Genomic DNA, 25,018 nt, shown 5'->3' on the forward strand with positions numbered 1-25,018 from the left:
AATCCTATAATTGTTTGAAATATACCAGCTTAGCTTAAGTAAATAATTTAAGAAAAATTATTTAAGCGACATACATTATAATTTGACTCAAGAAATTCTTGTTTTAAACAAATGATGTGCCACCCTAACACCACAAAACCTATGCAAACATGGCGAGTGGGCGACATCCGTCTGCCGCAAAGTATGCAACGCTTTTCACACACGGCGAATTGGAGGCCAAGTGCTTAAAATTCTAGCCGTCACCTGCTCTCACTTTGTCTCCGCTTACTTTTTGCAGCAATTGCGGCAGCAGGAGCAACAGCATCACCAGTCCTTGCCCAGCATTCACAATGAACTCCCTTCACGCCCACCTCCTGCTGCTGGCCGTGTGCTGTGTCGGCTATATTGCCTGCTCCCCGGTCATTGGCCAGGATCAGCGTAGTCCGATCGCCAGCGACAACGATGCCGATGTCCTTCTGGCCGCCGATGAGATGGCCGATAATGGCGGCGACAACATAGATAAGCGTGTGGAGCGATATGCCTTTGGTCTCGGGCGTCGGGCCTATATGTACACGAATGGCGGACCTGGCATGAAACGGCTTCCGGTCTACAACTTTGGGCTGGGCAAGCGCTCTCGTCCCTACTCCTTTGGCCTGGGCAAGCGCAGCGACTACGACTACGAGCAGGATAATGAGATCGACTACAGGGTGCTGCCAGCGAACTACTTGGGAGCCGAGAGCAGGGGTAAGTTGTCTATCTTACCAGAAATTTACAGAGGTATCTTAATATCCTGGATTGCAGTGCGACCTGGCCGGCAGAACAAGCGAACGACGCGTCCGCAACCCTTCAACTTTGGTCTGGGACGACGTTAAGTCGTCTCCCAACAAAGGAGTGGGCCTTCCCCGGGTTGGCGCACTTTTCAAAATCCAGCCGTGCGCCACTCGGCTGGGAGGTTACCCAATCAATCTATCTTAACTACCTAACAATTATCGAAAAAGTACTTGCGGCAAAGCTCTCTCAGATCCTTGCTAAACTTCCCGAAAATTAAATCACATTCAGAAGCCAAATCTAGATGTCCTTGGAGCCCACTGAATTCTTTGCACGCACTTTCTCCCCCCGAAATGTTTATAATATTAATAAATCGCTAGAGGCAAATGTATTTATTTTTAGTTTTTAACTCAAAGCAGCAACGTTTTAGTTTAAATCGCAATATAAAATTGCAAAAAAATCAACAAAAAAAGAGAAGAGAGAACAAAATCGAGACGAAATAAAAGACAGAACGTGGAAGAAATACATATAATGTTATGCGAACATCGCGAATATATTACTTATGCATATTCAATCCAATTTACCTATATGTATGTACATTTTAAAGGGGCATTAATTAATATACACACACGGATATACATATATACCTATATATATATATATATATATACTGTATACTTGGGGCACTCTCTCTCGGAAGAAGGAGCAACGGACCGGACACGAGTGGCATTCGTTGCGGAGGAGCATGAATATTGGGTAAACTACTGCATGCTAATATTGATGTTTAAACAAAGTGATTAATAATTTAACTATATGTAATTACGACTATGTAATTGTTTTGTGAATACATGATGCATATACCTTACCCGAATAAACATTGGCGCAGCCAAACTGTGCAAGCAAACAATCCAGTGTTTCTCGATTCTTAGTTGTATTTATTTCGTGATCTTTTCATAAAAAACAATAAACATAGTTTGGCTAGCAGTTACAAAATCAGCTTATATATATGTATATCCTACATGGTGATGGTCCTCCTAACTTGACTAATATGCGTTCAGTTGTTTCCTTAAAACTAAATCGGAGGGTAACAATTTTGCTTATAATAAAGGGACAAACCACAACATGGAAACGTTTCAAACGAGCAATATTAAGAACTAAAACATGTCTACTTGCAGCTTACACAGTATGGTGTCGAAGGCGAAGACAGACGAGACGAAGGTGTAGGGACTGAACCGAATGATGCCAAAGTCCGGCTCCAGGCTGGGCAAGGCGCTCTTTGTGAAGACCGGTGCTTTGTTTGTCTCATAGCGTCCCATCGGAACGATTGCGGGCTTCCGGGCGTTCTGCTTCATCTTCTCCTTACGGACCACCAGCTTCTTTGTCTCGCGAACCATGTAAATGGCCTCTGTGGTGGTCATAAAGTCGTGGATGATCTGTGAGGGATTATGAATGATTTAATTGAAATTTGAGGTTAAAGGTCTCTTAGTTTACCCTTCGCTTCTTGGGACAGTGGGCAAAGACCCAGATAAGTGTGCACAGCGTGTTGAAGATTTCACTGTCCTTGTCGCACCACCGCAACAGCATCTGTGCGATAGTGACCAGACCGCCTTCCTGGAACGTGTTCGCAGTGTTATAGCGGGCCAGATTGAGGATAATGCGGCTGCAGCGCTCGATCAACTGCTTATCCACCTCTGAGCGGATGGCCTGGGCCATGATTCCATAGCAGAAAGTGGACATAAACTCGGAGCAACCCATCAGCAGATGCGGTACTGTGCGCGAGAGTTCATCTGGAGGGGATTAAAAAAGGATTATGGATTAAGTAAAGCCAGCTAATGCCAGGAGCAGGATCTGGATTTGAGAGGGGTACTCACCCAGCCGTTTGAGCACAGCCAAGGCATCCGAGGCTATGAAGCGTCCCCTTAAGAGTCGCACAGCCTCCTGGAGCTTGCAGCGCACCGAGTTCGTCGTCTTGGCCTCCTGCCGCAACTGGGCAAGACGTTTTCTAATGGCCAAAAGTCCCTGATGCCGCTGGCGCCTTCGTGTAATATAGCCACGCCAATAGCGCTGTATTACCTTGGCGGCTCGCTTTTGGCGAATCAGTTCCTTCATCTCGGGCGTCATCAGCGCCTGGAAACGTTTGCGGGCCATGTAGCCCCGGACGTGGGCCTGGAAGTCCGGAATCGTCTTTCGCAGTAGAAGGAAATGCTCTCGTTGCTCCAGCATCATCTGCTTGCCGCGGAACTTTTGCTGCAGATGGATGGTCACATGGCGCAGCTGGATAAACTCTTGGCGTGAGCGCTTCATGCTGCAATTGGCACGGAACCTACGCTGCACGAGAATAGCAGATGATTTTACCAGCTGATAGTCTTGTCGAGCTTTCAGCATGGCTTGACGGGCACGGAACCGACGCTGGAGGACCACAGCTGCATTTCGCGTCATCTCGAAGTCCTTGCGCTGTTGTCGCATCAGCAGAGTGGCTCGGATGAACTGCTGCAGAAGTCGAACCTTGCGGATGGTGTCCAGGAATATCTTTCTCTGAAGACGAGCTTGTACTGTGGCCCGCCACTTGCGTTGGATACTTATGGAACTGGTACGCGCTCGCCGGTAGCCATTTCTTAGTATCCGCATTTCGCGCAACCCGCGCCACCAACGCTGGAGGCTAATGGCAGCCTGACGCTGCCTCTGATATTGTCTCATCTGCTTCTTCATTTCCAGCTTGCCTCGATATCTCTGTTGGATCTTGATGATGGCATTCCTTTGGTGTTGATACAGGGACTGCTGCTTTCGCATCTCCAGCTTGGCTCGATAGCGAGTTTGAATATTAATAGCTGCCTTCTTGAGCTGAACGTAGCTCTTCATCTGCTTCTTCATGGCCTGGCGAGCTCGGTATCTTCGCTGCAGTGTGATGGCTGCCTGGCGAAGCTCCAGGAAACCACTTCGTTGATGCTTTCTCAAGAGATGACCACGCCAGTGCATCTGGATACAGCTTACGGCGGCCTGAGTGCCTCGATACTTGGCCCGCAGAAATCTCATGGCCTTATGGGCATGGAATCGTCGCTGCACATTGATGGTTACCTCGCGTAATCGCAGGTATTGATGACGCTGTTTTCGCATCTGGAGCATAGCTCTTCGCCGTTGTTGGATCACCAAAGCTGCCCTCCTCAGTTGCAGATACTCACAGCGTTGCTTCTGCATTTGGCGCTTGGCCCGGTACTGGGTCTGTACGCATCTGGCAGAGAATTGCAGCTTTTTGTAGATTTCCTTCTGGCGTCGCATCTGCAAAGTGGCTCGCCAGCGGCGCTGGACATTGATGATGCACTGACGCACCTTGAGGTAGGCATTGCGATCATTGATCATATCTTGGTGCATACGATACCTTCTCTGAATGAGAACTGTGGCCTGACGAAGCTTTGTATACTTTGCTCTTTCCTCACGCATTTTCCAGGTGGCCCTCAGATGCTGTTGCACCCAAAGAACACTCTTCCTTGTGGCCTGGTAGTTACGCCAATCAATTCTCATCTTGATCGTGGCCCTCCTATGAGCCTGGATCTTAAGAACACTGGAGCGGAGTGAAAGGTAGTCAGCCCTTTGCTTCCGCATTAAAAGCTGAGCTCGCCGGCGGTGCTGAATGTTGAGAACTGACTTTCGGAGTCGCAGGAACTCCGTTCGCTGCTTCTGCATGCACCACTTGGCCCGTATCCTCTGCTGAACCAAGACAATGAGCTGTCTCTGACGCAGGTACTCCTGCCGTTGAAGCTTACCTAGACGATAGCTGCGCCACTGCATCTGGATATAACTGGCGGCTGCCTGTTGTTTTTGGGATCGTTGGAGACGTGCTGTGGCCGCCGCTGCCAGTAGCTTCTCGGCGAAGAGACGACGCCGCCAGATGCGCTGCAGGAAGATGACCGCTTGCCGGAGTTCCAAGTATTTCTGACGGCACTGCCTACCAAGCTGTTGGGCCCGCCACCAGCGCTGGATGGTGACAATGCTGTGGTAGGTGTGATAGAGTTGCTTCTGGGCCAGGAAGCGACGTGTGAACTTCTGTAGGACGATGGCTGCCTGGATTCGCTCCGCCTTGAATAACTTGGCATATTTCCGCATCTGGTGACCTCTGAAGACTGCCTGGATTTTTGTAGCCGCTCGGTGACGCCGCATCAGCTCTTTGTGGCGTATGCGCCTCTGGATAATCACACTCAGCCAGCGTTGCCGCCACCACTTTTGGAGCACCGCGGCGGCAGCATGGAACTTGGGCGAACGGAACTTGTAGATGATCTGCCAGAGCAGGGAGAGCGTCTTCTCGCGATGCCCGTCTACGATGTCCGGGGCGTTGATGTCACCGCCCAGTTGGAAGTTGGCCTCCCCCAGGGCACCCAGAGCCAGCTTGACGTTGAAGATGCGCTGGAGACGTGAAATAGCGGGCACTCTTAACTGACGGGTGAGATCGTCGCGCAGGAGAATAACCTCCATAACACGGGTCAGCCTTACTCCATCCCTCAGGTCCACGGCCAGGTTGTTGAAGGCGTAATCGAACTCGTCTAGGAAGGTTTGACGGTGTTGGAGCACATATCCCAGGCGTCGCAGCTCCCGGGTGATGTCGCCAATGTTGGCCAGCAGCTCCGAGGAGAAGCGCAGGAGGATGTCCCTGGTCTCCTTGTGCGGCGACTTCTTTACGAACAAGCAGGGATTGTGCTTGACAATGCGCTTCTGTTTGGCCTGGTCAAGGAATAGTAGCAGGAACAGGATCTTCTGCAGGGTGTGCTTCTTGATGGTCTCCGCGTACTCCTCGGTGAGGGTGTAGGCCTTGCTGTACCTCTGCTCCTCGAACTTGTTCCGGAACAAGCGATTAAGGATAAAGGTGCTGAGGCCCACAATGTCCCTGTTGGACTGCATTTGGATCTTCTCTCCGAAGACCACTTCCAGTCCAAGGCGCAGCCAAAGCGGATTGAAGCAGAGCAGCAACTCCAGGATGGTACGCTGCATGACCACGTCCAGGTGCAGGTTCCGGTCGCTGCGGATGCGCAGCGCCTGCTTGTTCACATACACGGCCACCTTGGAGCAGGGCAGGCGCATCTGCTCGCTGAAGAACAGCTCTACGGCTGCCCGCCGCAATGTCTCCAGGCGGTATTTGGTGAGATAGTTCATAGACTGCTCCTCCTTGGTGGGCGCCACAACCAGCTCCTTGTTTCGTACCTCGTTAAAGAGCCTGCCCACGTCTATCTTGCTGTCGGAATCCGCATCCAAATCGGCGGGTATAGATACCAGGGCGTTGAGCCATTTCTTGAAGTCCGCCTGGTGACGCTCCACCGCCTGCTCATCCAGATACATTGTGGACGCCAGGAAGGGATCCGCTGTGGTGGTGGCCGCAAACGGATCCGGGTTTATGTACGTCTGCATGTATAGTTCAGAATCGTACAGCTTGACAGAAGCCTGGACTCCGCTAGTGTCTCTCACCTTCCGCGGCGTGGTTGTTTTCTTCATCAGGGCCAACGTGGTGGCCAGCTTGAACTTTTTGGGCTGCGTGTGAGTCCAGGCGTGAGCTCCAGAGCTTCGGGCAGAGGCATTGGCTGGCGCTGCACCCTTTAGCAGGCTGGTGTCCTCCACGCGCTGCTTCTTGGGCGGGGAGAGAGGCATTGTGTCCTGGCGATGCAGTGATTCATTGCTGGGCGAATCGGAGAAACTTAGTTCGTGCGAGCGGCGCTTGTGGGGATTTGACTGCTTCACCGGACTTCCCCTGCGTGACTTACGGCCCAGTTCGTGCAGATTGAAGCGACTCGACTGGGCGAGGATTTCGTTTTGGTTGAAAAGCACATCCTGCTGGCCCACCAGACTCGTCTCGCTGCTGGATGAGCTAATCAGGCCCTTCTGCGTTTCCAACTGAACTTGCTGGTCCTGGTAGTAGCGGTTCTGTTCAATCGAACGGATCTTCATCTCGTTGAGATTCGGCATAGAGCCCTGAATGGCAAACTTCGCCTGGGTCGATCCCAGTGACAGATCCTTCATAGACTCTGAATACTTTCGCAGCGGGGAGCCTACAAGTTGGATATCTCTCTTCAGATCGGGTGCCCTGCCCTTGGTCTGCATCCTCGGCGGACTGGAGCCCTCCTCCTCACGAATGCATTCCAAAGCCCTGGTGTGTGTGGCATGGTGAATGGTCGTGGTAGTCTGCAGAACCATCTCGGAACGGGAGCAGTCCAAAGTGTCTACGGAAAGATTTATGGTCTCCGAATGCCGAATATCAAAGGTCTTGTTTGTGGGTGTCTGATCCTCCAGATCGTCGGGCGTAATGCGTCGCGGTCGCATGTCGTTTACAATTGGCTTGCTCTTACCTCCCCTAAGATCGGGAGTGGGCCATGCAGCAAGGTTGTCCGGCATTATGCTAGCCGGATCCTTGCCCCTGGTCTCGGTGAGCGGTGTGAAGCGCAGATTATCGATCACATCTAGAAGATTTCCTGGCGTCATGGGACTCAGGTTCTCCTTGAGGCTGCGCGGCTGTGGCGATATATAGACTGGCTCCTGCTTGTACACATTCTTCTCTGTGAGCGGAGCTGGTGCGGGAGCAGGAGCACGGGTCGGCGGGCGGGCAGCAGGACGAGCAGCAACAGATGGTCGCCATGTCGGCTTCAACGAAGGCGCTGTCGTCGCCGTTGCCGCCGTGGACAGGCGCTTCTTTTGCTGTACCACCGCTGAGACAATGCTCTTCTTAGCGCCGCTCGTCGGCGACTTCAGCTGCAGGGTTTTGCCCACGGTAGGAAATTTGCGCGTGTTCTTCAGGTAGACAAAAAAAAAATCAGGGTGAATTTAGTGGGGTGGGAAATGCAGGGCCAGAGACTCACCTTGACCGGCTGGTTGCTCCTGCTCTTGAGTATGATCATCACCTCCTTGCGAAAATTGCGGTTGTCTATCAGATGCAACGTCTCCTTGCAGGCCACCTCCAGCTGGGGACTCCAGACCAGTTCCATGACCACCTCGTCGCGCGCAGGCACAGTGTGCGCCCGCCATTCGAGGCTCAGGTTGTGCTCCTCGGGAATGGCATTCGTCACCTTGACCTGCATGGGAAATCATTGATCAAATACCAGTTGCCAGGCAGCGGAGCCGCTGATCCCTATCGCGACACACTAACCTCAATGTCGTCGTCGCTGGGGTTGATGACGCGCACCTGGCGCCGGGCCGTCTTGGTTACGGGCACGTCCTCGAACTGCACAATTGCCTTGGCCGAGAACGGAGCCATGACCACCACGGCGGGCTCGCGTCCCTCTATGCGCTTCTTCTGCTTCTGACGCGACGGCGTCACTGTGATCTGCAAGTATCCAAGATGTTAGGGAACCATTATGGAGTCCACGGAGGACGCTCTAACCTCGAATGCGCTCATCTCGGCTGCTGGCACAAAAATAGATAACAAACTGACACTTAATTAGCACGGCTATGAACTTAGCAACTCCCGCGTGCCATTAACACAACGACTAACTAAACACTTAGCACAATTAACGAGTAACACAGACTAAATTATAGTGACGCTACAAGAAAAACAGTTTCAAACTGAAAACGACGCTGATGTTTTGAGCATTGGCGCTAAGGCTGGTATCTAGTGTGCTCGCAGCCTTTTCTGCCTAGAACCCGGAAACGCCTAAGAAAGTGGACAAGGTCCCCTGCCAATGGTCACACTAGATCAGACTTGATTCTGGGCTTATTGCGTTTTTCAACCTTTTACGGCCTTTAATTGAATGTTAAAACCTAAGGTACAAAGGCCTAACACGCTACCTACGCTGTATAAACAAAGTTTTCTACTCAGAGCGACACAAATTCAGCAATAAAATACAAAAATTTGAAAGTTGAGCCTGCCAGGATAAGGCTGCCAGATCGAAAAACTGCATGTAAATCCCAGGTCAGTGCTGCCACACCGCTTGCAAAAAATACTAAAATATACCGCCTGTGCAATATGACCGTAAACTATTATAAGTTTCATAAAATAACCGCCAATTGAATTGGCGCTCGATTTAAATTCAAAAGCAGAACTAGTTATTTAAAAGGGAGACTTTATTCACAATTTATTTACAAATTTCAACAACAAACAGAAAGCAGAATAATACAACCACTATGCACTCACATCAGTCTGCTCGGCGGCAGCAGGTGAGCACGGGACAGGCTGTCGCTGGCCGTCTCCGAGGAGTACATGCTCTTGAGGTAGCCCGGAAACGGCGTAACAGCGTCGAAGTCTTCGCCTGCAGAGTCCTCCGGTGGATCGACGGCCATGAAGGCAATGGCAAAGCCTCGTAACGAGTTGCTTTCGTCCGTGTGGAAGCGTATCAGCAGCGTGTCCGAGTTGGAGATTATAATGGGGGGCTTCCGCTTGCCGCAGAAGCGGCCGTGAATGGTATTCATAGAGTAGCCCTCTTCAGTGACCTCCAGGTAGTCAAAGTCGCAGGACTCCGAGTACTCGATGTCAAAGTGCAGGAAGCGGATCTTAACACTGCTCTCAGGGTCCGCCTGGATGCGCCAGTCACAATACATGTTCCGCTTGTATGGCCTGCTGCCGTAGCGCGGATGTGAATAAAAAGTCTGTGAATGATTCGTGGCCCGCAGATAGCCCCCGCACTCGGAGACAAAGGTGGCCTTGAAGCCGCGCCGCTGCAGTCCTGCATCCGAGGCCAAGACCATGAACATCTCATTGGTGGAGGCAATCACATCATACGGCTCCCGACCGCCACAGTAAATGCCCAGCGTGGAGCTGTTCTCCGAGCGACCATCGTAGATGGCCACGTAGTCGTAGATGCACTCCTGGTGGTTCTCCACGGCAAAGTCGTGAAACGTCAGCTGGATGCGGTGACCGAGGACGGTCTGGAAGTGCCAATAGCAGTAAATGTTGCGCGGATAGTCCTCAGGGTAGTTGGGGCTCTGCAACACTCCATACGAGGTTGTGATCTCGAACTTGCATCGTGTCTCCGTGCAATTGTGGCCATTATCGGCCAGCGTATATCCGTTACGGCAGCTGCACTGATACGATCCGAAGGTATTCCGACATCTATGCTGGCAGCCACCATTATTGACCGAGCACTCGTCCGCATCTAAAGGAGAAACCAGAAGATTATACAGGGAATTGTATAGCTTTCACAGTTTTTCCCCTTACCTATCACAAACTGGGCCACAAAGCCACTCCTCTGCACTGTCCGATCCGAATGGAACTCCAGCCTTAGGACACTCTGCTCCGAGTTAACCACCGGCGGCAGATCGTTACCGCAAAAGATTCCGATCTTCTTCAGCCGATTGTCTCTCAGCTTTGAGTAGATGATGAGGTAATCATAGTTGCATTTGGTGTACTGAAACCTTGTGCCCTCCAGGTCAAAGTGGGTGAAGTTCAGGAAGACGGCGTGATTTGGCGGAGCCACCACCTCCCACACACACTGCTTGGCATTGGGATACATATCCGGATACGAGGGTGAGTACAAAGAACCATTTGACTTGGTGGCATCAACGACACCGCCGCAAGCATCCTCGCAGGTCCTGCCATTGGCCTGGAGTTCGTAGCCGGCATGGCAGCCGCACTGGTAGCTACCCAAAGTATTGATGCAAACGTGCTGGCAGCCATGATCCATGAACCGGCACTCGTCCACATCAAGCATAAGAGCGGCGGAGAAGCCAAGCTTCTGCACAGATCCATCGGACACGAAGCGGATGTACATCTGATGGCTGCGGGTTCTATTTTGGGAGCACGAGAAAAGCTTAGCAAAGTTCCTTCTTTGGGCTATCATTGACTCACTTTATATTGGGCGGCAGCTTGTCTCCACAGAAGCGTCCTATCAGCCTGGACTCGCTGCTGTTGCCATCTCGAATCTCTACAAAATCGTAGGCACAACCATCTCGTTTCTCCAGTTCGAAGCTTTGGAATTTCAGGGCCACCTGATGGTGTTCCGGAGCAGTGATGCGCCACACGCACTCCTTGTCAGGCATGTAGTCCATGGGATAGTTGGGTGAGTCTATGGACTGATCTCTGGTTAGCAGAATATCGCCGCCGCAGACAACTGGGAAATAAAAGGGAGGATAAGACCCAGCTCTGCAAGCTTTCCTAGAGACCAAACTCACCCTCAAATCTCGCCTTGAACCCTCGATAACCTTTGGCTGCATTCCGGTTTACATAGTTGAGGAGCATGCGGCTCGTTTGGGTCTGAATGACCTCACCACTGACATTGCCGCAGAGGCGTCGCACCAGCGGCGAGCGATGCCAATACCCATCCCTGATCTCCAGGTAATCCTGCGAGCAATCCTCGGAGTTCATCAGCTGCAGCTGCTGCAGATGCAGGATGACCTTCTCACCGTTTGTGGCCGTGATCCGCCACTCGCAGTTGGTCAGCGAGGCATCAAATTCAGAATCCTCTCCTGCCTCGCCAGCATCACCACTTCCCTCGAACTCACTGAGCACTCCATTGCCGGAATACAGGAAGTGAGGACCCACTATTAAGCCAGAGTTCTGCTGATAAGTTCGCCCGCAAGCGGCACACTTGTACAGCAAGTTGGCCTGGACAATGTCGCCCTCACTGAGACGCCTTCGTTGTCCCAACTCGACATGGGTGCCTTGCGGTATTCCAATGGGCGTGATGGTGTCCAGGTAGGAGCTCTTGGAGAACGAGTTCTTGGCATAATGCATGATGGAGTTGTAGTCGTAGGGTAGCAGGGGCAGATCCACCTCCTCGGGGGACAGGACATCGAAGTTGTATTCCTGGCCTCTCATTATATTGGCCTTGTTAATGATGATGTGTTTGTCCCTATCTCCACGGGCATGCTCATGATGGAAGCCAATGGTGTGGCCCAGTTCGTGAATAATAATGCCAAACTTTTCGCAATTACGTCCTATGGAAATGGGCTGACGACCATTGCCATGTTTGCCCAGAAAGGAGCAGCAACTAAGGGGAAAGGGATTTAAACTATTAAATAAATAATTATGGGAAGCAGTTGTCTTAAACTCACCCGCAATTCTTGACCGTAAAGTATATATAGTTGGCATGCAGCTTGGCATCCCGCTCCACAAACTTGATGCAGGTGAAGTTCTCCCAGTGGCGCATGGCCTGCTTGAAGAGCGCCTTGTGGGCACCACTAAAGATGCTATCGATCTCATAAGGAATGACACCATAGTCCCAGGTTCGATCTTTTCTCACGGTCACACCTCGTCGTTTTCGAATGGGTTCCCTTTCTGGTACCAACTCTGGCCAGTGGGAGTGACTGGGCTGTAGCATATCCACGGCGGCATCTGTCCACAGCAGTGGTGGAGGAAATCTCAGCTTTCCTTTGCTACGCGACTTGTGAAGCCGTTGTTTCCGGCGTCTCCTGGAGGATGGACTAAAAAGGCTTATGAGCTTTGGTATGACTGGAGTCTAGTGGACGCCTCCACTAATTGGGCGCTATTGTGCGGGAATAGCTAATCCCTTTTGGGAGCGAGATGACTTACCCCAGAGATTGTCTCACTCGGCTGCGCTCGGTAAGCTTTGGCTTCGTCTGATGGTTGACAACATTCATCTCCTTTTGCGGCACCTGTTTGGGTGTTATGTTTAAAATCTCCTGCTCTCTTGGCCACGTGATAATGCCTCCTCCACTCACCTGTGTGGCATCCAGCATGCTATAGAAATCCTCTGGCTGCTCCTTGAAGTCAAAGTCACATTCACCATCACCCTCCTTGTCCGACAGCTGACTCAGTCGCCTGCCTTGGACCATATCCATGTGGGAAATTGCCACCAGTGCTGCTGCCACAGTGAGCACAACAAATTTCGCTTTCGTTTCCATGGAGAGGCGGCACAGACACATTCTTTCGATCTCGCAGGTATTCTTCTTTTCGTTTTCCTTTCTGGGGGCTCGTTCCTCGAAGTTGCCTCGACCAGTTCAAAGTTCTAACTGAGAGCCAGAGGCCAGCGATTGCCGAATTATACCGATGAGGCGAGGCGAGACAAGGGTTTGCGCGCGCGCTCCACGGATGATGAGGCAGGTAAGAGGCTCACCGGCCCGGGGCAGAGGAAGCGAGGAGGAGCGGCTGCAGGCAGCAACTCGCGATCGCAACTACAGAATCTCGAATCTGTCCGCTTGTCCCTGGCATGTCCGCTCGCGGGAAAAAGGGAAGGAGACGGTCCTCGTTGGCGGCGATCCGTGTCCATTGTCTGCCTGTTGTTAGCATTCAATGGGTTTTGATTTGGGTATCCCTGCACCTTGACATTGTCTCCTTTTCGACTGAGGTTTCCATCTGCCTGCATGTGCCTACCTGTGGCCATCGTACTCGCCGTCGGCCAGGCAGCCCAGGATCAGGTGTTGGGCTCACGAACCTTTTAGGGCAGGTCATTAACGATCATAAATCCCCCGGCATGAACGAAAGATTTCGTGGTAATTCCGCCTCTTAAGGCTATTCAAGAGCCACGCTGGCGCTTCGCCATCCAGCAGGCAAGGTGGAAACAGAGCCATAAAACCCAGGAGTCCCAGAAATAACGCTTTTCGCCTTTGCACTTCAGTTTTAAAACATAGTTACTATGCAAGTTTTAATAGTATATATTTATAGATTTAATTACGTATTAAGTTGAGTCAAATATCCGAGAGTTGTACATATAATGTGTGTGCGTGTGTGTAGGGATTCCCATGAGCAAGGACTCCCAGCTGTGTGGATATGTAATCTCTGTGTATCTCTAGCCTAGCTTCCGTTTCGACTTTGATATGGGTTTGCTGTCGCCCATCGACTTATGCTAAAATGCTTAACGGAAATATACGAAATGCGCTGGTCCATCGAATATGGCACAAGAAATATATATGTATGTCGATTGGAAATCGAGGGGAGGGAAAGAAATGCTACAGAAATGCAGAAGGAAATTGCACATTTAGCTACAGAGTCTAGAGGAGAGTCTAGTCTAATCGAAAGTACATTACATGTATTCAATAGGTCTAAGTAATTGCCACCGCATATGAATTCAAGACTTCGAATGCCTAAAACTAATATTGGATCGAGCTCCTTGATTATGTCCTCGAGTGCATGGAAGAGCGAGAGAAAATCTGCTTTTATGTACGCGACGATATGCCTAAATCTGTTAAATAAATTCCGTTTTTAATATATTGTCATGAATTTTACGCGCGTTCTCGGCGTCTCAGCCAACTCTGCCGATCTATGCATTGCCAGCGTAGTATCGATTCGGCAGACTATATCTTCCCCGATATTGTCCATTCAGGACCAACTGATTCCCACTGAAATCGGCATACTCATACGCCTCCTCGGTATCCTCGATGTACATGCTCTTGAGCGAACCTGGGAATGGGGTAATCACCTCGGAGCTGTAGGAGTTCTCTACATCCTCCTCGTCGCTATTCTCGAAGGGATCCACGGCCACATAGGAGGCGGAGAAACCCTTCATCGGCACAGAGCCATCCGTCTTGAAGCGAACTAGAAGGGAGTTGGTCATTGAGATGATGTCCTGGGGCAGCTGTGAATATTTGAAGAAGATATCATTAATTAGGACCTTCCTGGAGTTTGGATTACAAACTAATTGGAGGAGACACCTACCACATTGCCACAGTACTGCCCGTACATGGGTCCACTGGTGTCCTCCATATTCGAGAACACCTGCACATAATCATAGGTGCAATTCTCGCTGCTCTCGATGTCAAAGGTGAGGAATATAAGCTGCACATTGCTATTCTGTGGCGCCTCAATGGTCCACTCGCAATCCATGCTGTCATCGTAGTCCTGGTTACCGAAGCGGGCATGAGAGTAAAACTGCTGCACATTGCTGGTGGCGCGCAAGAAACCACCACAAGCTGCAAGGATACCAAATCAGTGTCTTCCATATCGGATTACCTGGCATCCCCCCTACTTACAGGTCGAGTGCATGGCCATAAATCCGTTGAGCTGCTTGTTTTTATCCGTCTTGAGAACCATGTACATCTGGTTGGTGGTCGAGGATATGGGGAAGGGAATCTTGTCACCACAGAAGCGTCCAAGCACGGAGCTGGAATCGGATTCGCCATCATATATAGCCACATTGTCATAGGTGCATTCCTGGAATAGCATTATAATAGATTATGCAAAAGATTTCTTTAGATTTCCTACTCAAATTCCTCACCTGATGCGACTCCACATTAAACTCGTTGAATATCAACTTGATGCGGTGTCCCGGCGTGGTGATAAAATGCCACACACAGTCCGCATTTGGCGGATACGAATCCGGATAGTTGGGACTATAGATGGTGCCAAAGGCAGCAGAGATCTCGTACTTGCACTCACCCTCCTTGCAGTCATGCCCGTTCTCGTGCAGGGAGTAGCCATTGTGGCACAGACAGATATACGAACCGATCGTATTCCGGCATTCATGCTGACAGCCACCATTGTTCATGGCACACTCGTCAATGTCCGTGAAGAAGACAGCCGCGAAACCGGAGCGCTGGATGGACTTGTCCGAATGGAATTCCACCCGCAGGGCATTGCTCTCCGAGGTGGCTGTGGGTGGTATGGCGCTGCCACAGAAGGTACCAATGCGCTTCAGACGACTCTCGCCCAGCTTGGAGTAGATGGTCACCGAATCATAGCCACAGTCCGATTGCTGATGCGCCGTGCCCTCCAGATCAAAGTGGGTGAAGTTCAGCGATATCTTGTGCTTGGGCGGGGCCACAATCTCCCAGATGCACTCCTTCATCAGAGGATACATTTCGGGAAATGAGGGCGAGGTGATGGTGCCATTGGGATACTCGATAACGCCGCCACAGGCATCTGAAGGGGGATAAAGGGGAAAATGAGGATTGGGTCACTCTCTAGGGTAGTGTGAGGACTACCCACCTTCGCACTTCTTCTTGTCACTGTGCAGCTCATAGCCAATGTGGCAGCTACACTCATAGCCGCCCAGCGTGTTGATGCACTCGTGCTCGCAGCCATGGTTCTGGGTCTCGCACTCATCCACCTCCTTCATGAACACGGCCGAGAAGCCCGCCTTTTGCACCGATGTGTCCGACACGAATTTCACGTACATCGAATGGCCACCTGACCTGGAAAGGGAAGCGCAGGAACAAAGCGGAATTTGAAAAAGGGGAACGGGCTACCAATGGACAGGGGGTTACTGGGTGAGAAGGACACTCCACTCACTTCATGTTCGGCGGCGGCTTGTAGCCACAGAAAACCCCAATTAGCGGGGAATCCTGCTCGGGTCCATCGCGCACTTCAACGTAGTCGTAGACACAGCTGTCGTGGTTCTCCACCTCGAAGGACTGGAATTTCAGTGCCACCTGGTAGCCTTTGGGCACAGTTATTTTCCACACGCATTCCTTGTTGGGCAGATAGTCCAGCGGGTAATTGGGTGACTCCAAGCGACCAACGGCATCGTCCACGGACATTTCACCGCCGCAGACAACTGTCGGAAATGGAATGTCATGAACCTGCCTGAAGATGACCCTTTATTTTCTGCCCGTACTCACCATCGAACTCTGCATTGAAGCCGCGGTAACCCTCACTGCGATGCGTATTGACGTAGGTGAGGAGCATGCGACTGGATTCCGTGCGGATCTCATCGTTGACCACTTTGCCGCAATAGCGTCCAATGAGTGGTGACTTCTCGTAGTAACCATCACGGATCTCCAGGTAGTCAGTCTCGCAATTGTTCGACTTGAAGATGTTCTGTGGGAGCAAAGATTATTCAGAATTCTTAGAAGTGTATCCGATTTCCCTCTGAATTTCGATAAGCTTACCATATTCTCTAGTTTAAGGACCACTCGCTCCCCGTAGGTGGCTGTTATCCGCCACTCACAGTGCTCCGTCTCATCGGTCAGGGCTCCGGCTGTGTAGTATGAGGGCGAGGCAAAGATTCCTGTGCTCTCCTGGAAGGTGCGTCCACATTTGGGACACTTGTACAGCAGATTGGCCTGGGCAATGTCCCCCTGACTGAGCCTCAATCGCTGACCAATCTCCGGACGCTTGCGACCCTTCATCTCGATGGGCAGGATAGTGTCCAGGTAAGTGCCCTTGGAGAAGGTATTCCTGGCATAGTGCATGATGGAATCATAGTCATAGGCCATGCCCAAAGAGTCCACTTCATCTGGGGAGAGCATGTTAAAGTTATAGTCCTGACCCTTCATAATGTTATTGTGCTCGATGACGACATGCTTCTCCCGATCCGGACGCGTGTGCTCATGCCAGAAGCCCACCACATGGCCCAGTTCATGGACCACAATGCCAAACTTGTCACAATTGCGGCCAATGGAAATGGCTTGGGGTCCATTGCCGCGTTTGCCCACAAAGGAGCAGCAGCTGCAAAGTAAACCAAAAAAATGTAAAGGATGTGTCTCCCTAAGAATGAAAGAAAGATCCTTGTACTCACCCGCAACTACGAACAGTAAAGACTATGTAATTGGGATGTATCTCCGGATTCCGCTCCACAAACTTGATGCAGGTGGAGTTCTCCCAGTGGCGCATTGCCTGCTTAAAGAGCGCCTTGTGCATTCCACTAAAGTTGCCATCGATCTCATAGGGAATGACACCGTAATCCCAAATGCGTTCCTTTTTGGCGGTGACAGCGCGTGCTACTCGATGGCGCTGCTGCTCCTTCTCCTTCTCCTCCGCATCCTGGTCGTGGTGACTCCTAGAGAGAGAATGGGTAGAGTGTTAGTTATGGATGATTCGCGAGGATGCTGCGAAAAACTTTCCACGTGGCGTATGCGTAATTTTAATTGCCAACAGTTTTCCATACATTTTTCAGTGTTGTTGTTCGGCACAACTTTTGGCACGCGAATTTCTATTAAAATTCATAACTTTTAACATGCACAAACACACTGAAAGCCGCACAATGAGCTCTGTCTGTGTATGTGTGTGAATGGGTCTGTATGGGTTGCCAAAATGGCTGCTGTTTGTTTAAAGTTTATGCCCAAAAAAGAAAAAAAAAATGAAAATGGCCGGCAATTTACAGTGGGCCAGGAAATGGCAACGGAAACGGATGTGGCGAAGGCGGTGGCGGTGGCCCGCCAACAAGGCAAAGGGTGCAGCCTAGGAATGCCGTACTTACTCCGCTTTTCCCATTTCCAAATCCATTTCGGGCGTAGATTGAATGAATGCCGGCGGAGAATGGTTCACATACTGCGTGGTGCTCTGACCACGCCGACGGTGTTGGCGATGCGCTCGGTGCTTCTTGCGTGGCGTGTTTTGGTGGCCATGATGGTGCAGCTGCTCCTGCCGCTGATGATGCTTATTGTGCTCGCCGTGGTGGTGTCTCTCGCCCACCGGACGGCTTAGCTCCTCCCGTAATCGTTGCAGCTTGGCCTCGTGCTCGGCATGCTGGTTGCTACGTCTGTAGGAAAGGGATTGGGATATCTATAGCACCAGGGAGACTTTCAGTTATCCTCTTTACTCACCGATGCTTGGGTCCTCGCCTGTGCCGCCTACGTACCACGCCCCGCGAGTGCAGGAAGTCCACCTCGTCGTCCAACTGCATCCCGTTGCCACCGGCATTGCTGTACACATTAGGCAGAGTGGAACGCTGCTCGGGCAGCGAGGTGGGCAGGATGTGTGACTGCCTGCGTTCCGCCACAAAATTATTACCCGAATCATCCTCAATGTCCTTGTTATCCGACTGAATCTTGCGCGTGTCCACATTGCGATGCAGCATTGTCTTGTTGCCAGACTTGGAGGCGGTCTCGGCCAGGACAAGCCTGGCAGGCTTGGCCGCCAAATTGCGTCGCTCGAACAAAGGCACCACCTCGTTCTTGTAACTGGACGGTTGGGCGTAATCCGAGGGAGATTGGGAGCCAGGCTTTACCGGTTCATTGGCACTCTGTGGGAATGAGAGGTGAGTCGAGTCCTTGGGTTTCACTTTGGTGGTTCACCTCACTCACCTGACTCTGCAATTGACCCTGTCCGGCTGTCAAGTTCACCGGAACTGTGCTCGGCAACTTTGTCTTTTTGCGAATGATGTCGGTCAGGCCCTCCTCCTCCACCTGCAGGCCCTCGTGGTAGACCTCCTGCTTAAGCTTCTCCAGATCCATCTGGAAGGTGGCATTGAACTTGACCGGGCCGGGACTTTGAGCGGAAACGGAAGCGGGGTCGCTGCCCCTGTTGTCTGGCGCATCTGACAGCAGCTCCTCGACCTCCTGGCGTTCTTGCTCCTCGTCGTCGATGGGCGTGTGGGCCACCACCGGTGGTCCGGAATCACCGTCCGGTAGGGCAATGTCGCCCATAAAGCCGCCTGCAAGGCCAGAGATAAACCGATTTAAATTAGGGGCATTATCGCAGCACCAGCTCTTCGCCCTCCCATAACTTACAAATTGTTTTTAATTATAAGCGACAGGGCGAAAAGCGTATAAATTTTTATTTTAATTGAAATTTCATGTGGCTCGCGCAGGCAGTTCTGTGTTTTCGTTTGGTTTGGTTAGCCCGGGGAGGGGCAGCCAATGTTCGCTGCTGGTAATTTATAATTCGCACTCTGGACAGCCCAGGCACCGTCCCGGATATAAAGTCGTGCAGCTCTGACAGTTATTTTCGCCAGGCGGTTGGATAGACACACTCTGCATATCCATTTAATCAGTGCATCAGCGGACGGCCGACCAACAGGACATCTGATGCTTTTGTTTGCTCTCGCTCCACGCGGCGTATACGCAATGTGAATGCCAGAACAGGGAGTGCCTGTCCGTTTGCGTTAGTGTCCGTGTTCATGGCCCACATGTGGCCACTGGCCAGGGAAAAAACAGCAGCAACAGCAGCAGCAAACCACGATAACAGTTAACAAGCAAAATATGAAATTGTTGCCCTGTCTGACTCAGACATGTTAAACAAAATTAATTAAGTGCGTTTGCACACTGCAAAAAAAGTGAGGAAGCCAAAACGAACTCTACAGACTCTACATCAAGTGTTGGCTTAGCAACCATATCGTTTAAAACTATCTTTAGGATCTCTGGCACCGGCATCAATCTTTATTTTTCATGTCAAAACACATTTCCGGAACACAAACAAGCTCCCTCGTCCGTATAGAGCAATTCATTTGCCTATAAAGACTGTCTGAGTGCTGCTCCTGGTTGGCTGGGCTGCCTGCGCTGGAGAGCTGGGCTTAATTCAAACATAAATAAAATAAAATTGCATTCATGCTATTTACACGGCTGGCACAGTGGCAGGCTTGCCAGCATTAATGTTAACGCCTTTTGACTTCTGAAGGCCGCTCATCGTGGCCCACATTCCATTTCTGGGCTTTCCCTTTGGCCCTAGCTTCCGCTTTTCCCTTCGCTTCCGTATCCGCATCCGCATTCGTATTCGTTTTCCCCTTCCGTTCCCTTTCACCTGCCGGCTGTCCATCTCCGACTTCAACTTCGACTCTGACTCTGATGTGCAAATGCAGTAACGGCAGCTGGCAATTTGATTATTACAACTGGAGCGGCAAAACCAATCATCCTTTGAGTCTCAACAGTGCTAACTGACTGGGAAGTGGGTCAGCTCAAGCGGGAGCTCAGGCATGAGCTCTCCCTGGCCAGGTTCTACCATCTATAGCCACTCGGCTGCCTACGCAAAACCTGCCGAGTGGACATGCATCCCTCGAGGCCATAAAAGAAGTGTCGTATGGACATGGAAAGTAATTAAAGTGTGTGTGTGTGGAGGGAAGGAGGGGATTTCAAGGAGTATTTTGGGGAAAAGTCATTCATGGCAGATGCACTTTTAAATCATTAGGAGTAAAGGTAATTTAGTTTGGCAAGGTAACTCAGTTATAACCAGATCTTTAAGGAAGTCACATGTGAAGTTAAGTTTTCTTGCTTTAATTTAGTAATTATTTTATCAAAATGCAAGGAAGAATTATGGAGTATTATATTATTGCTTGTTTAAACGATTACAATTTCAGTCAGAAGCTTGAAACGCAGTGAGGGAGTCATTTCCGGCCCTATAAATCATATATATTCTTGATCAGGAACAACAGCCAAATCGATCTAGACATGTCCGGTCAAAAAATACATTTTTGAAATTTTTTCAAAATTTGAAATTTTTATAAGGGGTTACATCATTAAAATTTGCAAAAATTGGCAAAAATTTTAATATTCTAAAATTTCAAATTGAGTATGCAGATTTGTTAACCTAATAAAAACTAACATGAAAGAGATTTCCGAATTGAATTTAATGCATTTTTGGCTTAGTTATGAGTTTTTAAAACTTTGATTTTTATAAAAAAAAAATTGTCATATGAAAATATGATTAATATTAATTCAAACTATTCACAACGATTTCCCATTTAATTCTATAATTTAATTGCAAGCTGCAAGAGTATTTAAACTTTGCCTTCCCTAAGTTAGTTTCCTTTCTTGATTTTATAATGACTCTGTTACCAATAGTTACATAAAAATATTTATCAAAACAAGACTAATTGCTCATAATGAAAATAAGAGAACTCAAATATACATACAACATAATCATAAAGAAGTAGTTGTCTAATTGCTGTTTAATTGCGAAAACGAACTAAAGCACTTTAAGCTGCTTGAATTTATTCCAAGAGTTCACATAATAGAACAACAATAATATAAATTCATTAAAGTCAAAAAGTTTGCTTTAAATTAGTGACATTTATGTGTGATGTGCTCACTGTACTGTCAGAAAAGCAGCTGAACATTTGTGCATTTTCCTTGGTTTTTCCAACTCTCGCTTTCCTTTTTTTGCCTGTTGTTTTGGCCAAAATTGCAAATTACATATTTATCAAGCTGAAAACGTTTTTTGATCTAGTTTCGGAAAATGCATAAGAGCATGGTTCAAGGGAAAAAAAAGGAAGCCAGACCACACCAGAGCAAAACAGAGCAGAGCAAAAGCAAAAGCAGAGCGAAGCAGACCAAACCGCACAGTTTGTTTTGCCCGGGCTCCAATCAATGTCAATCATACGCACCGAAACCGAACTGAGGTCGCCTGGCTGCGGTTAACACAGGAGCCCGGGGAAAGGAGGAAAGGAAATGATGTCTGCAGGAAACCAACCCGAAAACGCCCATCAAATAACAGACCTTGCCCCCCTTTGGGTTCCTTTAGAGATCGAAATTCATTTGGATCGAAATTCTCTCTTGTAGAGAGACTGACTGAAATATAAATCAAGCTAGCTCTCTAGATAACTCACCTTTCTCTCTCTCGGTTGACATTCTGTAAAATATCTGAATTAAATTACACGTTATCATGAATCCCTCTCTCTATCTTTATATATTCCCATTCCCTGTGTACTGTCAGGGCCATTGTTTTTGCTGCAATTGCATCGTGTTGACTTTGAAAACATATCGTATTTACATTTGATTTAACAGTCAAACAAATTTCTAGAATTGCGCAAATATTTACATACGCAATCTGAAAATCTTTGAACGTTGGTGCTGCGAACACGTGTGCTGGCTGTGTTGTGGATTAAAAATATATGCGATTTCCCGTGCATGCTGTACATGAAATTTAAATTTCAATATACATACATACATTTTAAACACCGAGCACAGCGCGGATCGTGCACGCCCCACATGGCGGATGATTGATTTGGATGCCCTGGCAGGACCAAGTGGAAAAGTGGAAAAGCGGAGGAAACAGCGAAATTAAAACTAAAACCATGGCGAGGGCAACTCAAGCTAAACACGTTCCCAGTTGGCATTTAATCCCGTTAACGTTCGCCTGCCCCAAGGAGCGCCATTTCGGGCGAGGATGTTGCAATAAAAAGACGTTGCACACACAGCAGGCGAGAAAACTTGCCGCATAATGCGTCACACAAAAGCCGAGGCGGACCAAGGAGCTGTGCTAACAGCCCGGCTAACGGGTCACAATCCCCGGTTCAGGAATGGAAATGGCAATGGCAACGGAAGCCATCCAATGTGCGTAGCACAAACAGTTCCCAGTCGCAAAGTCCGTCTGCAATTTCATTACATTTACGTTAAATGCCTTTGGCCGGTCCCGTCCAGTCTCTCTGGCTGTCTGACTGCCAGACAAACAGTTCGCACAAGTGAAAGTAATTAAATTTTTGAGCTTCGCCTCCGTCGTGGCAGTCCCTTGTCCGCCTCCGCACATCCTTCCCGCCTGTTCCTATTCCTGTCTCTCACATCATTCACACTAACGAACCGACGCACAAAACGTGCCATTTTGGAGGGGCTTCTGGGGTACTCGCCCCTTATCCTGGAGAACGAGTCCAGTTCGGCGTACCCTTTTATGGCGGCCACAAAAATGTTCTAACACATTCGCCGGAAGCAGCTTCCTCTAAATAATGAATACAACATGGCGTATGCGTAATGTGGCAACAAGGGCTGCACACGGCTGCTAGTTGCTGCTACAGGCCGCTTTATGAGCGTACCCCAGTGTCGACTGTGAGTTTAATTAAAAATAAAACCCTACTCGGGTCCATCTGATTACATGCTCTGGGCCATGGTCTCGGATACATGCGAATCAGGAGCAGGAAAAGTGGCAACAACACCATAGTGTGCGCCGCACTTAACGCATCAGTAGTGGCCGCGGTCCGGTCCGTCCCATCCATTTTGTGGGTCAAAAGCAAATAATTGAAGAGCGCTCTCGCTGAGCTGCCAACTGATTGCCATTGTTGAGGTCAGCAACGCTTCCATTTCACCTATTTTCTTTTTTTTTTGTTTTTTTATTCCCTTATCCTGCCCCCGTTGTGGTCCTCGTTTTTTGTGTGTTATTTATGGGCTTTGTGTTCTTTTGGCGGATGTCAATACACCGCTGACGTGCTGTCTGTGTCATAAAATAAAACACAAGTGCTGCGTGAGTATGTGTGAGCGTATAAAATACAAGCAATTAAACAGCACAAAAAATGCCACAGGCTCAAAAAGGATTCGGTGCAAGCTTAAAAAATGCTAATTGGTCTACGCTTTTTGGGTGTCACTAAGAGTGCTCTGGAAACTCAATATCTCGGAAATTGTGGGGAATTTAAATAGAGAGGAGTTTCAATTGAAAAGAATTCTGATAGACTTGTTTTATATAAAACTAAAAGAGTTGTGAAATCAATTAAAAATGTTTTCTCCGGGTTATTTTCAAGTTTGCTGATATATTCTTGTATACAAATAACATTTTAAATGAACACAATTTCCACAAAGGCTATTAACTTGCTATTAAATGCCTTTTCCTATACCATTTTCTCTCTCGAGTTCCAATGAATCAATCATTTTGCTTTGCAATTATTATTCGATTTCTGCACAGTTAATTATTCATAAAGCAATGCAGTTAATCCTAGGGGGTTCTGGGGTGTAAGTAGACTTAGCCTTGACTGGTAAAATGACTGGCTAACCTCGTTGGCTTTTAAATCGCTGCCAACGCTGTGAATATGGTTGTAATTATGCATAAGCTGATGCCGCGAAGCGTATAGAGACCGGAAATGCACACACACACATATGCATATCACAGTGACCCCCATTTCTCTGCGTACTTATATGTGTGTGTGTGTCCACCCTTTTCCTCGTTAGTGTGTGTGTTGGTGTGCTATGTATGTGTGTATTAATTACCGTAGCCATAACAATGAAATTCAATTTGCCGGCAACACCCCGCGGACACGTTAAATGGGCGGACGGAGGGAAATTCATCATACCGAGAATTATGTTTTGATAAGCGGCCAGCAAGCAAACAAGCCATGAAATGTCCGTTTGGATCTTCGGATATTCAGGCGTTGCCTAAATTAAAGATGAAATCAATGCAAATAGAGGCAGGCAAATAAAGCAAACACACATACACACACAGGGTTTTGTCAGTGTTGTCAGAAATTGTAGCCAAAGTTACTAGAGTTTAAGTACAGAAATTATATATTAATAAACGTATAGTTATCTAGTATTTCTTATAGAAAAGGTTTAACAAGAATTACAGGTTTGAAGTCGAAAATCAATCATAACTTAGCTTAAACTATTCGCATTCTTTGAATTGGAATTTATCAATATTTTTCTATGACTAGTCAAAATTTCAAAAAGTCATAACTAAGCCAAAAATGCATTAATTTCAAATCGGAAATCATTCCTATGTAAGTTTTTATAAGCTTAACAAATCTGCATACTTAATTTGAAAATGTAAGAAATCTAAATTTTTGGCCATTTTTTTAAATTTTAATGATGTAACCCCTTATAAAATTTTCAAATTTTGAAAAAATTTCAAAAATGTATTTTTTAACCGGACATGGCAAGATCAATTTGGTTTCTGATTCTGATCAAGAATATATATGATTTATAGGGTCGGAAACGACTCCTTCACATCGTTATAAGCTTCTGACCAAACCATAATACCCTGCAAGGGTATACAAATAAGTATGATTTCTATATAGATTCCTATTCCTATTCCCAAGAATTTTGTTAGAATTACTCCCCA

The 25,018-nt window shown here is 48.7% G+C and overlaps 4 protein-coding genes across 4 annotated transcripts in view; 1 reads left to right on the top strand and 3 right to left on the bottom strand.

The window, feature by feature from the left end:
- The first annotated feature begins 265 nt into the window (after nt 1–265).
- On the top strand, nt 266–1,651 carry AstA (allatostatin A). The gene is made up of 2 exons (XM_086839532.1): nt 266–723; nt 781–1,651. Exons 1-2 carry the CDS (start codon nt 330–332, stop codon nt 849–851), a joined length of 465 nt encoding a protein of 154 aa, XP_086695658.1. The 5' UTR covers nt 266–329; the 3' UTR covers nt 852–1,651.
- Nucleotides 1,652–1,661: 10 nt separating this feature from the next.
- On the bottom strand, nt 1,662–8,336 carry asp (microtubule assembly factor abnormal spindle). The gene is made up of 6 exons (XM_020958696.2): nt 8,102–8,336; nt 7,868–8,044; nt 7,581–7,793; nt 2,619–7,512; nt 2,239–2,534; nt 1,662–2,180 (listed from the first exon to the last, which is right to left on the bottom strand). Exons 1-6 carry the CDS (start codon nt 8,114–8,116, stop codon nt 1,902–1,904), a joined length of 5,874 nt encoding a protein of 1,957 aa, XP_020814355.2. The 5' UTR covers nt 8,117–8,336; the 3' UTR covers nt 1,662–1,901.
- A 427-nt stretch (nt 8,337–8,763) lies between these two features.
- On the bottom strand, nt 8,764–12,611 carry tld (tolloid). Its single transcript, XM_020961497.2, has 6 exons — nt 12,185–12,611; nt 11,707–12,075; nt 10,825–11,642; nt 10,502–10,763; nt 9,872–10,440; nt 8,764–9,809 (listed from the first exon to the last, which is right to left on the bottom strand). The coding sequence occupies exons 1-6, from the start codon at nt 12,535–12,537 to the stop codon at nt 8,848–8,850; spliced, it is 3,333 nt and encodes a 1,110-aa protein (XP_020817156.2). The 5' UTR covers nt 12,538–12,611; the 3' UTR covers nt 8,764–8,847.
- Nucleotides 12,612–13,224: 613 nt separating this feature from the next.
- Nucleotides 13,225–25,018, bottom strand: part of tok (tolloid-like protein 1 tolkin) — a 31,764-nt gene continuing 19,970 nt past the window's right edge. The window contains exons 3-14 of the mRNA XM_020961713.2: nt 18,574–18,923; nt 18,094–18,512; nt 17,748–18,029; nt 17,067–17,327; nt 16,438–16,996; nt 16,168–16,366; nt 15,839–16,103; nt 15,536–15,741; nt 14,826–15,469; nt 14,581–14,761; nt 14,267–14,520; nt 13,225–14,186 (exon numbers count right to left, since the gene is read on the bottom strand). Coding sequence (XP_020817372.2) covers nt 13,872–14,186; nt 14,267–14,520; nt 14,581–14,761; nt 14,826–15,469; nt 15,536–15,741; nt 15,839–16,103; nt 16,168–16,366; nt 16,438–16,996; nt 17,067–17,327; nt 17,748–18,029; nt 18,094–18,512; nt 18,574–18,923 — 3,935 coding nt within the window. The 3' untranslated portion in view covers nt 13,225–13,871. The remainder of the gene's footprint in view (nt 14,187–14,266; nt 14,521–14,580; nt 14,762–14,825; nt 15,470–15,535; nt 15,742–15,838; nt 16,104–16,167; nt 16,367–16,437; nt 16,997–17,066; nt 17,328–17,747; nt 18,030–18,093; nt 18,513–18,573; nt 18,924–25,018) is intronic.

This window comes from Drosophila serrata, unplaced genomic scaffold, assembly GCF_035046125.1.
Source record: "Drosophila serrata isolate PLE 108 unplaced genomic scaffold, ASM3504612v1 contig_376, whole genome shotgun sequence".
Taxonomy (NCBI): Eukaryota; Metazoa; Arthropoda; class Insecta; order Diptera; family Drosophilidae; genus Drosophila; species Drosophila serrata.